The 14,148-nt window shown below is 39.1% G+C and overlaps 1 protein-coding gene across 1 annotated transcript in view; it reads right to left on the reverse strand.

Annotated features, from left to right (window-relative positions):
- Positions 1 to 14,148, reverse strand: part of CSNK2A1 (casein kinase 2 alpha 1) — a 56,195-nt gene that overhangs the window by 18,194 nt on the left and 23,853 nt on the right. The window contains 4 exon segments of the mRNA XM_027078666.1: positions 170 to 220; positions 735 to 836; positions 5,382 to 5,493; positions 7,516 to 7,725. Coding sequence (XP_026934467.1) covers positions 170 to 220; positions 735 to 836; positions 5,382 to 5,493; positions 7,516 to 7,616 — 366 coding nt within the window. The 5' untranslated portion in view covers positions 7,617 to 7,725.

The raw sequence follows: 14,148 nt of genomic DNA on the forward strand, positions 1-14,148 counted from the left end.
GGGGAGGAGGGAGGGGGAGGGAGGAAAGGAAAAAAAAATTAGCACTGTAAGGATGAAAAGCTCTTTTTAAGTAAGTTAGAAGGAAGCTCTTCTAACAGTAACATCCCTGAAAGACTTTCTATGTGGTCTAAAAACCCAACAGCTTGAAATGGTTGGTTATACATTATACCTTGAAGTCTGTGTTGTTTACGTGTTCAAAAACCAAGGCGGGAGTTCGTGACTAGGGGAAAGAAAAAGAAAACACACATTAGTAATAGCCCTGGCAGCTTTAGTGGGCACAATGTTTGCGGACACTACGTGGTGAATTTGGCAGTCCTTGCCTCAGTAGTAGGAAACCCTCTATTGCTATAAGCCCTCCCCACTCTGATCATCACCACACTTAGGTCATATTGGGGATGGATTTCAAACAGAAGACATGGAGCTGAAGTCTCACCAGGCTCTAGGCAGCCCAACAATGCGCCCATCGCCCATCGGCATCGGACCTGAGTTTGCAAAATGGATTAACACATTTCAGTTTCCAGTGCTATCAGTCTCTTAGCCTAGAAGAATAAGAAATAGTCTGTGGGTGGAGATCTCTTTGAAAGAAAGACCCAAGCTAGTTAAGTGGTATAACTGATTAAGCACTTTTAAAGCAGGACTTAATGGCAGAGGGAGGAACAAACAGAGGCCAGTTGTGCTCAGGGTCAAACACCACCTCAGCTCTGGTGGGCCTTACTAGCACCTATGACACTCACCACAGGGTCTTTTACAATGTCTGCCAGTGTGATGATGTTGGGACCGCCTCGCAAATTCTCCAAAATCTTTATTTCACGCTTGATTTTCTTCTTCTTTACTGGCTGAAAGGATAAAAGTACATCATTAAAAACAATTATTTCAGGGTATTTCAACAGGTAATGTAATACGTGAATGGCTTACTTATGAGCTCCTTGAAGGAAGGAAATGTGTCAGATTCATCTCTGAATCCCCCTTCTCCTAGGCCTGTGCCAGGTATTTTGCAGGTACTTAGCAAATACTGAATTGAAAGAAAAAAAGATTTCCACTCCAAAGACCAAAATTCTGCAGAATTACCATTTAATTCCAATCATCAGTCCTAATGTGTTAACTTTTAAAAACTATACAAACTAGGAATGTAAATGGTAATACTAAGATATATCTAGAAAAATCTTTTTATTAATTAGCATGAAACATGGGGCTCTTTCCATTCCTTCCTCTAAGTCTTATAAACACCCTACAGAAATGAAGGAGATTAGGACCACAGCAAAGATGGCCACACCATCTTTTTTTTTTTTTTTTTCCTTCGCTGTACGCGGGCCTCTCACTGCTGTGGCCTCTCCCGTTGCGGAGCACAGGCTCCAGACGCGCAGGCTCAGCGGCCATGGCTCACGGGCCCAGCCGCTCCGCGGCATGTGGGATCTTCCCGGACCAGGGCACGAACCTGGATCCCCTGCATCGGCAGGCGGACTCTCAACCACTGTGCCACCAGAGAAGCCCGGCCACACCACCTTTGTGCAGTATAACCTTTTGGGTTAAATGTGTGCCTAATGTGAATCCTTCTTTCATTGCCTGCTAGCTGTGTGTCTATGGGCAAGTTATATAACCTCTCTAAACCTTTCATTATGGGTAAAACGATCAACAAGAGTACTTATCTCATAATATTATTGCAAGAATCAAATGAGGTACCTGAAAAGACCTCAGAATATGGCTGAGACATAACACATAATATCTGTCTAGGCTTATAACCAATATATCCTCCACATTCCTTTATCTTCACCCATCATTTCCACATCTGCTCTGATATAGAAATCTTTCTTGTTTTTTTTGAGAAGGGCTTTGGTCCAAATGCACCTCCTCTACAAAACCTTCTTTCTAAACAGTCTAAAACAGTGCTGGTCCAAAAGAAATACAATGCAAGCCACATGTATATTTTATTTTTTATTTTTTTGGCCGTGCCTCACGGCTTGTGGGATCTTAGTTCCCACACCAGGGACTGAACCTAGGCTGTGGCAGTGAAAGTGCCGAGTCCTAACCACTGGACCGCCAGGGAATTCCCCACAAGTGTATTTTAAATGTTCTAGTACCCTCGTTTAAAAAATATAAAGAAACAGACAAAATTAATTTTAATAATACATTTTAGTTAACAAAAATATAACTAAAATGTTATCATTTCAACATGTAAATCAATATAAAAAATTACTAATGAGCAATTTTATATTCTTTTTTTTTGTACTAGGCCTTTGAAATCTGCTGTATTTTATGCTTACAGCATATCTCAGTTTGGACCAGCCATATTTCAAATGCTCAATAACCACGTGTGACCTGTGTCTGCCACACTGGACCAGGCAATCTTTCCTATTGGTGCTGATCACCTCAGACTACTGACACACTGCATACGCTTCTTAGAAACTGTTGTAAGTATATATCACCTCTTCATTAACAAGACTACTGGTTACTAAACTTTGATTATTAACCTGGGTTTTTTAATATACAAACTGTATAGATCTGCTGAATCAGAATCTTGAGAACAGAGCTGGAGATCTATTTTGAGACACTTCTTGGGTTGATAATCCAGATCTAGGAACTACCAAACAATACTGTAGACTCTTTTAACCTTTTCTTGAGTCCTAAGCACATGGTACAGCAGGAAGCAAGCACATTTTGGAAAGACTGTCCTCAAACCCTGGCTTTGTAGCTGTGTAGCTTTGGGAAAAGCACTTAAGTGTTTCTGAACTTCACACTTGCCTTGCAGAATTGTGATGTAAATACTACAGCTACAAAAGGGCCCAGTGCAAAGTAGACAGTCAATAAATGGAAGCTGGGAATTCCCTGGCGGTCCAGTGGTTAGGACTCCGAGCTTTCACTGCCGAGGGCCCGGGTTCGATCCCTGGTCGGGGAATTAAGATCCCGCAAGCCATGAGGCGTGGCCAAAAAAAAATTAAAAAACATATTAAAAGTAAATAAATAAATGAAAGCTGTTTTACTAATAGTGAATTCCACATTTAATTCGATCCATGGCCTCAGCCTTGCTTCTATTAGAACTCACTACACTGGCTAGGAAACAAGCTGATCACAAGTTTTCTATTTGCTTCGACTACTGGATCTTTCTGATCTGCTGGAGTGTCTAGGAGATGTTTCTACTCTCCAGGAACTAATCCATCAATCTCTCTCCTGTTTTCTACTGAATCACTATATCCCAACTGCTGGTTGATGGCAAAAAGCTACTGGTTTACAAAAATTTTATTCTACAGAACTCTTAAAATCTATAAACTTACAAAAGCTAGACAGACCAGGCAGGTCACTTAAATCCTAATTTAATGTGATCAATGCAAATTTTGTCTAATAAATGGGGGGAAATTAAAAAACTTAAATATAGTTATGAGTGAACTTTATAATTATACCATCTAGCTACACAGTTACAGTAACATATACAGTACAGTTAGGAAAAGACTGAGCTAGGAAAAAAAATCTTTCCAAACCACCCATCACTCAAGACCATCAATGGCTCCCAACAACCTAGATGAGATAAAAATCACAGTTTTCAAGGCTGGAAGGAAATGGAGATGTTATCTTTTCCCAGGCCATCATTAATTTAATCTCCTTTTCCAAGTTTACTTCCCATGTATGATCACATGACAGCTTCCACATGAAACATTTCTCTCACTTATTTCTTCCTCTTTTCTTAATCTTGTGCATTCTAGATTATGCTTCCCTTCCATGCTCCCATGCACACCAATCCAAATCCTTCTCCCACTCAGGGCCTGAAAACAGTTCCAGGGAGCTTTGCCTAACCATCACTACTCTCTTCTGAACTGTAAGACTCACTATTTATGCCTTTCAGATGACTCTAAATAATGTATCACCTCAGTCTATCATATACTTTTCCAAAGGAATATCATCTTACAATTACACAGAACTTCCGTTTCCAAAGTATATATCTATATACAATTTTGTATTCGATCCTGGTAACTCTCATTTTCACAGATGAACCAATATGTCTTAAATAATTAAAAGGACTACCATGGCTAATTACTTTTAGAGTTTGGATTAGAATCCAAACGTCCCGATTTCCAGCCTAGTTCTCTTTCTACACAAGATAAGATATAAATACTCAAACTTTGGTTCCCGAAAGGTATGCCAAAACAGGTGTTCTGTGGGATTTTTAATTTTTGAAGGAAAACGCCAATTAATACTTGCTGTCTGTCAGTCACTGAGTACACTACCAGCCTGAGGTAGTTCAGTTTCAATATTAGATTGCACTACATTCTCTTTAATGGTATATTTTTGTGAAACTGGGTTTTCAGCAATTGCTGTGACAAAAAGCAAGTATCGTGCAAAAATCAATGTGGAACAGGAAATGAGGCTGCTGGTGTCCAATCTGATTCCAACAGTTGAGAAGTTGTGCAGTGACTAATAGGTATACATATCCCAATAGTAATTAATTATGGTTATATAAGAATAAAATAAAATTACTTTTCTCTTTCAACTTATGTGTATAATTTTTTAAATGGCTACCAGTTGAAACATAAATACTTTTTTTAGTTATCTGGACTTAACTACTTAATAAACAAAACTGTATTTCTTTTGGCTTAGGGGTACCATGAGAGTCACTGAAGCAATATGGGTGTTATAAATTGAGAAAGTCTGGGTCCCTCTGCTTCTCGTGTCAAATATGGAAAAGTTCCTGTGGCAAGGAACTGTATGCTAAGTTCCTGGTATATGGCAGTGTACAGTACAGTTATAACTAAATCACAATTTGCATACAGGTAGCCCATTGGCCAAATCTGGCCTGTACGGTGTTTTAAAACACTCGAGCCAACATTTAAAAGCCAGGGGAATTAGTATACAAATATAAACGTCTAGCTTCTTTTTGCGAAACAGTACCCAAAAACATTAGACTTGCACTACTGCTGGGCAATCATCAGCTGGAGCTGGAGCACATGCCACAGTACCCATCACTCACATCTTCTAATCATGGGCACTTAAATCAGACTAGCTGCATTAATGTGATCCACCTGTCCTCTAAAAGTCTGCATTTGTGGTTCCTCATCTTTACACAGTAGAGCTAACAACTCATTGAAAACAAAAGCATGGATTAGAACTAAAAATGTAAGAAATAGGAAATCAGCGTTAGGCAAGATCTAGGACAGAGAAGACTGAATCTTTACTCCCTCCCTCTGCCACAATCTAGCAGTACGATTTGAGTCAAACACTTCTCTTGCTTCAGTTTCCTGATCTGTCAAATGAAGATAATCTCTTCTATCGACTTCAAAGGAGCAATAAAATCAAGGTGTTAAAGCACTCCAAAAACCCTTTCAAGCGCTACTTTAAAAAAATTTCTAAACTCCAAAAACCTGTGAAGTTATAATCTCTCTTCTTGTACTTACCTTGAGAATTTTAACAACAACTTTTTCATTATTTGTGATGTTGATGGCTTCAAATACTTCACTGTATTTACCCCGGCCTAATTTTCTAACCAGCTGGTAGTCATCTTGATTTCTGGGAACAAAAAGAGTCAGTCACAATGATTTTAAAAGTTCAAATTATCAAGCACTAATTCAACTTACAAAACTATAGCCAGTAGAGTAAAAGAAATAAAACATATTTCAAATAATTCCCAAATTGGCTTCTTTGTATTTTTAAAAAATTTGGCCAATTTAAAATGTGTGTTCCAAATCCTAGCATTAAAAAATTTAAGACTTTCAGTTATTCTTTCAAATCCCAAGTTGTTCACATCTCTATTGACATACCACATGTAGATAGCTTGTATTGGGGTTTGTTATGTATGTTTGTCTCCAACAACAGACAGCTTTCCCTTGGAAAATAATTTATATATATTCCTGTCCCTCAGTGCCTGGCTCAGTGTTGCCATCTTACAGGAAGTCAGTACAAGAATATTTCAATTCAGCCACACTTTGGGAGCAGCCAATTTTTAATGGGTCTTTTTGCAGGTAAGTGGCTTTCAAACATATAGGTTTGACCTCCAACTTGCCCTCCAAAGCTCTGAGGACAGTCCACGTAATGAAGTTTGCAAACCACACTACAGATCATGAACCACAGCTAGGTGTCCCTTCCCCTACTTTTATCCATATTCCAAGACTACTAAGCAACATCAGAGGTGAAAAAGAATAAGGGAAATGCTAACATTTTTCTCCCTGCCTCTGCTTACAACTTAGAGGAATTTGCTCTAAAGAATGACAGTCTTTTCAATAAGGTCTAAATGCTATTTACTCCTGCTGGAGGCACTGAAAATTCAGTGTAAAAAATGTAAAAAATCAGCCATTCATTTTCCTCAAGCAAAAAAAAAAAAAGGAAAGTGAATGAACAGAGAAGGTAAAAGGTACCAAGGACAATGGACAATGTAATAATCATGGCAGGTCTAGGGAAGGAAGCTCTTAGTTCTGGTTGAGCTCTTTTCCTGTGGGAGGGCACAGAAAACAAATGCAAGCAAGCAAATAGCACCACGCCAAAAACTCAAAGGGTTGTTTAGTGCCATTTAAGCAGAACTAAGCTCAAAGCACTTAATTTGAAGAGAGTTGAAATTTCTGCAGTAAAACTCAGGTATTCCTAGAGTCCAAAGCATGTGATGTAAGAGGAAAATTGTTAGATTATCAATAATGGTAACATTTATTGGCACTGTACCATGGTTCTTGATGGTATCTTTGAAGCACACTGTGCCTCCTTGTGCAGAGATAATGTACTTACCGTTAAGAATCGTGGCCCAATCAGCATTAAAACACACCCTATGACAAATTTTGAAGACCATTTACATGCTATGAAAATCACATGTGGACAGATACAAAATATAGTGTATGGGAGCTGCAGCTTTACCAAGTTTTCAAATTGCTCTTTTGCATTTGAATATCAAAATAATTTTATCACAAAAGGTACGACCTGATCAATTAAATACATACTATGTTGGGACAAGAAATGCAAACATCCAAATGAGACTGCACAGAAAATTAGGAGGGCAAACACAGCTGTTCAGGCAGACTGCAACTGTTCAGGATGGAATTTGGGCTGAATTCCACGTTACACATGGCTAGCCTCATGATAAGGGCAAATGTTTTAAGGGTTTAATTTTGCTTCTCATCAGAAAGAGGACACCTTTCTGGAGAACTGTTTTATCCTTCAGTATCATCATGGGAAAACATTCTCTGACCTCAAAAATACTTTATGTAAGAGCCTGGTGTTTTCAAAGTCTCTCAAGTATTAATTCTCACCTAACTGCAAAGCCCTTAGCTGAGCAAGCTAATAGATAACTCTTTGTTACCATACAGAATATATACATCGGAGAAAAAAATAAGAGACCGAAATGTTTTTAAAATGGTAAACCCATCAGAACTGTTAATTGACCAAAGCCAATACCCTGTTTCTCTACTGTAGAAGAAAACAAAAATTGCGTTCAATCTTGAGGTTTATAACTGTACAGTCAGGGAAGTTTCCTGTTGTGAATTACTCAACAAATCCACAAGAGTCAGCCCTTTGGGTGAGTACAGTGAAGTAAACGGAAATTATTACCCCCATTCCACCACATGTGACTCGTAATCCCAGTACTCTCGGGGTCTGTGTGTATTAACATCTGTGTAAACTCTGGCCCTGCTTGGCACGGGTCCCGACATGTCAGACAGGTTGGCGGACAAAGCTGGACTTGACGTTTGGAGAGATGGCAATCACTGTATTGAGAGGCAGCTGGGGGTAAGACCTCGTTTCAGAACTGTTTTCTTCAAACTGCAGAAACAAAACACACAAAGGCCAAGGAACCATTTTTAAAAAGCATATAGGAAGAAAAAAAATCATCCTGAGTAATGGCCTCAAACATACCTCTGGCTCTCCTACCTGTTAACCGATGAATATATCCCAACTGTGCCAATCACAGTGTTTCCTGAAACATGGGGAAAAATTAAAACAAAACACCCAAATCCCAAGAAATATACTTAAACGTATACTGGCCCTAATCCTATTCTACAAAGTAGCCTGTTACCTCTTCATCTAAAGTTTGGATGCTCTTTAAAAGATAGCCTGAAAGGGAAGAATGGCATTGTGGATAAACCCATCAGCATTACTACTATTTATACATTCTACAAAAAGTATTAGCAAGGGATTCCCTAGTGGCACAGTGGTTAAGAATACGCCTGCCAATGCAAGGGACATGGGTTTGAGGCCTGGTCCGGGTAGATCCCACGTGCCTCAGAGCAACAAAGCCCGTGCGCCACAACTACTGAGCCTGCGCTCTAGAGCCCGCGAGCCACAACTTTTGAAGCCCGCGCACCTAGAGCCCATGTTCCGCAACAAGAGAAGCCACCGCAATGAGAAGTCCGTGCACCGCAATGAAGAGTAGCCCTGGCTCGCCGCAAGTAGAAAAAGCCTGCGTGCAGCAACGAAGACCCAATGCAGCCAAAAAAAAAAAAAAAAAAAACTATTAGCAAGAACAGCACTTTCCTTTCAACAGCTTTCTACAGCTCAAGTAAGGGTGCTAAAACACTCTAGAATGGTGGCAAAGTCCAGAGTACAAACCTTAGCCTGACTAATATTTGATGAAACCAGGAAGAGAATAAAGACTTGTTCTCATACATCAAAGTTCAACGTCATTTTATTACCTGGGTAACTTTACATACTAATACGTAGATCAGTGATCACCATTTGAAAGATACACTTGATTTCATTAAAAAGAAAAAGAAACCAGTAATTTCCTCCTGATTTATTTAGTATAGGAGCAAGCTTAATAAAAACTGGTGGAGGGCTTCCCTGGTGGTGTAGTTGTTAAGAATCCACCTGCCAATGCAGGGGACACGGGTTCGAGCCCTGGTCCGGGAAGATTCCACATGCCGCAGAGCAACTAAGCCCGTGCACCACAACTACTGAGCCTGCGCTCTAGAGCCCGCGAGCCACAACTACTGAAGCCCGCACGCCTAGAGCCCGTACTCTGCAACAAGAGAAGCCACCACAATGAGAAGCCTGTGGACCGCAACAAAGAGTAGCCCCTGCTCGCCGCAACTAGAGAAAGCCCGAGCGCAGCAATGAAGGCCCAACGCAGCCAAAAATAAATAAAATTAATTAAGTAATTAAAAAGTAGGTAAATAAAAAAACTGCTGGAAGACAGTAATATATATTGGCTGAACTAATGCAGAATTTGACACTGAGGAAAAGCTGGTAAAATTTTAGAAATATGCTTTCTACCAAATCAGTAAACTAAGTCTCTTCATCATGTCCCCCCCACCCCGACTCCAATCTCCTTATCTCCATTCTCTGAGATTCCTATAACATTTGTAGATTCCCTTTACTCTGCATTTAGTTACAAATGTATTGAGGGAACACCCTTCTTCTGTTTGTTTGATGGGATGCTGTCTGATGCATAAATCACAGGAGAAAGCCAATCATATTTTAAAAAAATATATTGAGTCTCCAGATGTTATAACCTGAGGAAGACACATCACCCATGCATTTTCTGGCCAAGACTGTGTAATCTCAATCTAATTACAAGGCAAAGACAAACAGAAAATGAGGAAGCTTCTATTAAAAAATTCAGGGGTGGGGAGTAATACACCGTGCTCTTCAAACATGTCAATATTATAAAAGATAAAGGAAGGCTAAAGAGACATTACAACTAAATACAATGTCCTACTCTAGACTGTATCCTGTACTAGACGTGGGAAAATGCTATTAAAAATACTATCAGATCAAATGACAAAACTGGATTTAGATTAGGTGTATACAAGAATGCACTCACACATGTAAAGCAAATGGGGTAAAATATAACAGTAAGTAAATCTGGGTCATGGGGATACAGATGTTTCTTTGTACTATTTTAATTTTGTTGAAACATATATTTTTAAAAATTGTGGTAAAATATAAATATAAAATTTACCAAAATTAACAATGTTTAAGCATACAGTTCAGAGGCATTAAGTACATTCACATTCTAGTACAACCATCACCACATCCTCCATCTCTAGAAAATTTTCATCATCCCAAACTGAAACTCTGTACCCATTAAACACCAACTCCCTCCTCCCCCAGCTCCTTATATAACCATCATTTTATTTTTCGTCTCTGAGTTTGACTACTCTAGGTACCTCATGTAAGTGTAATTGTAGAATATTTGTCCTTTTACACTTGGCTCATTTCATTTAGCATGTCTTCAAGGTTCATCCATGTTTGTAGTATATGCCGGAAGTTCCTCCCTCTTTAAGGCTGAATATCTCCATTGCATGTATATACCACATTTTGTCTATCCATTCATTCATCAATAGACACCTGGGTTGTTTCCACCTTTAGGCTATTGTGAATAACGCTGCTATGAACACTGCTGTACAAATATCTTCTGGAGTTCCTCCTTTCAATTCTTTTGGGTGGAATTGTGGATCATATGGTAATTCTATCTTTAATTTTTTGAGGAACCAGCACACTCTTTTCCACAGTGGCTGCATCATTTTATATTCCCATCAGCAATACACAAAGGTTCCAATTTCTCCACATCCTCTCCAGCATTTATGTAATTTTTTTTTTAATAGCAGCCATCTTAATAGATATAAAGTGGTATCTCACTGTGGTTTTGACTGGTACTTCTCTAATGATTAGTGATGCTAAGCACTTTTTCAGGTGTTTACTGGCCATTTATTTATCTTCTTTGGAGAGATGACTATTCAAGTCCTTTATTTTTTAATTTTCTTTTCTTTTGCTTGTTGAGTAGCAGAAATTCCTTATATATTCTGGATACTAATCCCTTATCAGATGTTATTTGCAAATACTTTCTGCCATTCTGTGGGTTGCCTTTTTATTCTGTTGGTGGTGTCCGCTGATGCACTAAACTTTTAAATTTTGATGAACTCTAATTTGTCTATTTTGTCTTGTCTGTGCTTTTGGTGTCATATCTGTACTATTTTTATTTCTGTCTCTTATAAATTTGAAGTTACTTTCAAGTAAAAAGTTTTTAAAAAATGGGTGTAAGAAAACTGAGGCCCAGAAAGAGGAAAATTTACCTATAATCACATAGCTACTTAACAGGAGAGTTAAGGACTGGAAACCAAACTTCTGATTCTTGTGACGATAATCTTTTTTGCCATGTAATCATAAACTAGTTAGATAACAACAGCTAACATCTACAAGCATTCACTACGTGCTTTATGTGAATTATTTCATAACCCTTACCACACAAGGAACTGGTAAGGACAGTTACCATTACCCCCATTTTACAGATGAGGAAAATGAAGTAAAGAAAGGTTAAGTAACTTGCCAAAGGACACACAGCTAGAAGGAGCTGACGACATTTAAACAGACTACAAAATAGAGATAACTGTATTCACCTCTCAGGTTTGTGGTGAGGATTCAATGAACTAATAAGTGTAAAGTGTTTAGAACTGTGCCTATTTGAGACCTCTATGAGACTCACAACCATCTACATGTTCTTTCCAATGTTGTATTTAAGCTGGAGCTTAGCTACTACACCAAAAAGTAAGCCAGAAGAGATGTCTCCTTATGCCCACAATTTCAGCAGCTTAAAGCTTTTAGAGGAAGAGCAAGAAAGACTAGGATGAGGGTTAATGCTATCCTCCAAAAGTGTGACAAACAATGATACTCCCACCTCCCTCCCCAGCAATATATGAGATCAAAAGATCCATTTGTCTACCTACGAATTCTCCAATTCATAAAAGCCCCTATAACTTGCCTCTGTTCAACTCTGGGGTCCCATATGTATACAACTTAAATGGCCAGAACACAATAAAATAATTCAGATACTTTCTAAAAAGTGGACCAAAACTGTCTTTAAAATTATTTCCAAATATTTATTTCTTTGGTTTTATAAAACCACCTGGGTGATAATAACCTAATGTATCTTTACCTAATATCGATTAATTATAAACACACACACACACCCAAACAAGCAAAAAACCAGAAAGCAGACACTTTTGTTGTAACTTTTCTTCTTCCCAAAGAAACAAGGTCATTTCTGCTTTAGGATTGCTGGCTTTTTTGGTGACTATTATCACTGCACTAACAACAGCAAAAGACGCTAGGGAGACGGGTAAAGGTGTGTGTATGTGCGCAAACAGCCAAAATGGTATAGACAACAGCATTAAACCAGCAGAAATACTGTCCCAGGAATTTATGAATTTTAATGATACTAAACTCTTAAATTCTTACCTTCTTCTCTGAAACAGTATCTTTCTCTTCAGTCTCTATATTCCTTTATAGGTATTTTATTCTTTCTGTTGATATTCTGTAAGACACCCTGGGTCTCAAAGCTCTTCCCCAATGAACTTAAGAAGTTTGTAAAATCAGCACAAATTGAATAAATGGGATTAGATGCAATATGCAATGTGATGAAGCAAGCAGTGGAGTCCTGGGTTCAAATCCCTATTTGGCTACAGGACCTCTACTGGGGTTCTTCCAGCTTTGATTCATCACTTATAAAACCTGCCTAATTGCACTTGCAGACTGAAGGGAAGCTCAAGCGAGATGATCTTCCAGAAAGGGCTCAAAAACACCGAACACATGTAAATTATTATTAAATGATTACTATGCCATTGCTCCTTAGTGAAAACTAATAAGCAGAAGCCTAACCTTAAAAGGCTGTGGTCTTCTCTCCTAGTTTTCTTCAAAGTACAGAAATTATAGGAGCTGTGGTTAACTCCCAGCCTCTGAGGGCCAACTCATGGGTGGACATGCCATTACAAAATGAGACCTCATTTCTCCGTGGAAATCATCTGACTCACATGGAAAATATTCCCCAACTCCCATTTATTAGCCCATGTATCAATCACACTCTTATGACCCAGTCTTCTACTCTCACAAGGCCTTGGCATTCTCTGAGAAGCGTAGAGCAAGGCTATTCACTAATGAAACTCTGAGATTCTCAAGTACTTGTTTGACTGGCCCTTGCAGCTTTGTGCCTCATCAACTGGGACCTAATTTATGAACTGGTGAATTTGATTCTCCACTGGGAGGACAACGAGCTATTTTTGCAGTAACCCAAAGAGGTGCTTCACTTTACTGTCATGCATACCAAATAATCTGCTTAGAGTAAGAGAGTCATTCACATGAATTCCAAATAGTTGGCTTTCATTAATTATGTGGGGAGAAGAAAACAGGGGTGGGGGATGGTGGGGTGTGTGTTCTTAAACTATAGCTTAGCAACTTCAGATAAATAAAATGGTGCAGGGTAGGGATGAGGGAGGGTGATGGAATGGGGTAAAGAGGGGATGTGAAAAGATAGAAAAAAGAGGGCTTCCCTGGTGGCGCAGTGGTTGAGAGTCCGCCTGCCGATGCAGGGGACACAGGTTCGTGCCCCGGTCCGGGAAGATCCCACATGCCGCGGAGCGGCTGGGCCCGTGAGCCATGGCCGCTGAGCCTGCGCGTCAGGAGCCTGTGCTCTGCAACGGGAGAGGCCACAACAGTGAGAGGCCCGCGTACCGCAAAAAAAAAAAAGATAGAAAAAAGAAGATAAACATTATTCTATTCAGAAATACTACTTCACTTGTACTGCTGTAAATGTGTATGTATATTCACATGCAGCCTAATAGGAAGGAAATACAGGGACAAGCCTAAATCTCTCAACCACAGATTTGGTTCTTTCAGACATTCCTTCCTTTGTTCATCCCTTAAATATATGAGCATCTACTATGAAAAAGTATTATGCTAGGCTTTGGGAATACAATAATGAGCAAGGCAGAACAGTGAGACCAATGTGCCTTTAAGATTTTATCTGCAGATTAAGGATAATGGAAATTCATTGAAGAATTTTAAGCAGAAAAGTGACCCATATGTACATTTTGAACAAGTTTACTCTGGCTGGGTGTGAGACAGGCAAGAGAGAATATTTTCAGGGAAACAGAAAGCTATCAACAGTAGCCTATGTAAGACAGATGATAAAGGCCTGACCTATGGTGGTAGCAATGGAGATAAGTGAACTAATATGACGAACAAAATTTATGGTGTAAAATCAATAGCTCTGGGTGGACTGGATAATGGGGTAAGGAGTGGAAGTGACTTTTAGATTTCTGGCTAGAGAGACTGTTGATGCCATTCATGGAGACAGAAAACATTCTGGAAGAGCTCACAAGTCAGGTTTTGAACATAAGGTTAAAATGGCTCTTTGACATATTAAAAAGGGTACTGAATAGGCAATCAGGTATTACAAGTCTGGAGCTAAAA

The sequence above is a fragment of the Aethalodelphis obliquidens genome, unplaced genomic scaffold (genome assembly GCF_003676395.1).
Source record: "Aethalodelphis obliquidens isolate GAN/ISIS:26980383/991018 unplaced genomic scaffold, ASM367639v1 scaffold42, whole genome shotgun sequence".
NCBI classification, from domain to species: domain Eukaryota; kingdom Metazoa; phylum Chordata; class Mammalia; order Artiodactyla; family Delphinidae; genus Aethalodelphis; species Aethalodelphis obliquidens.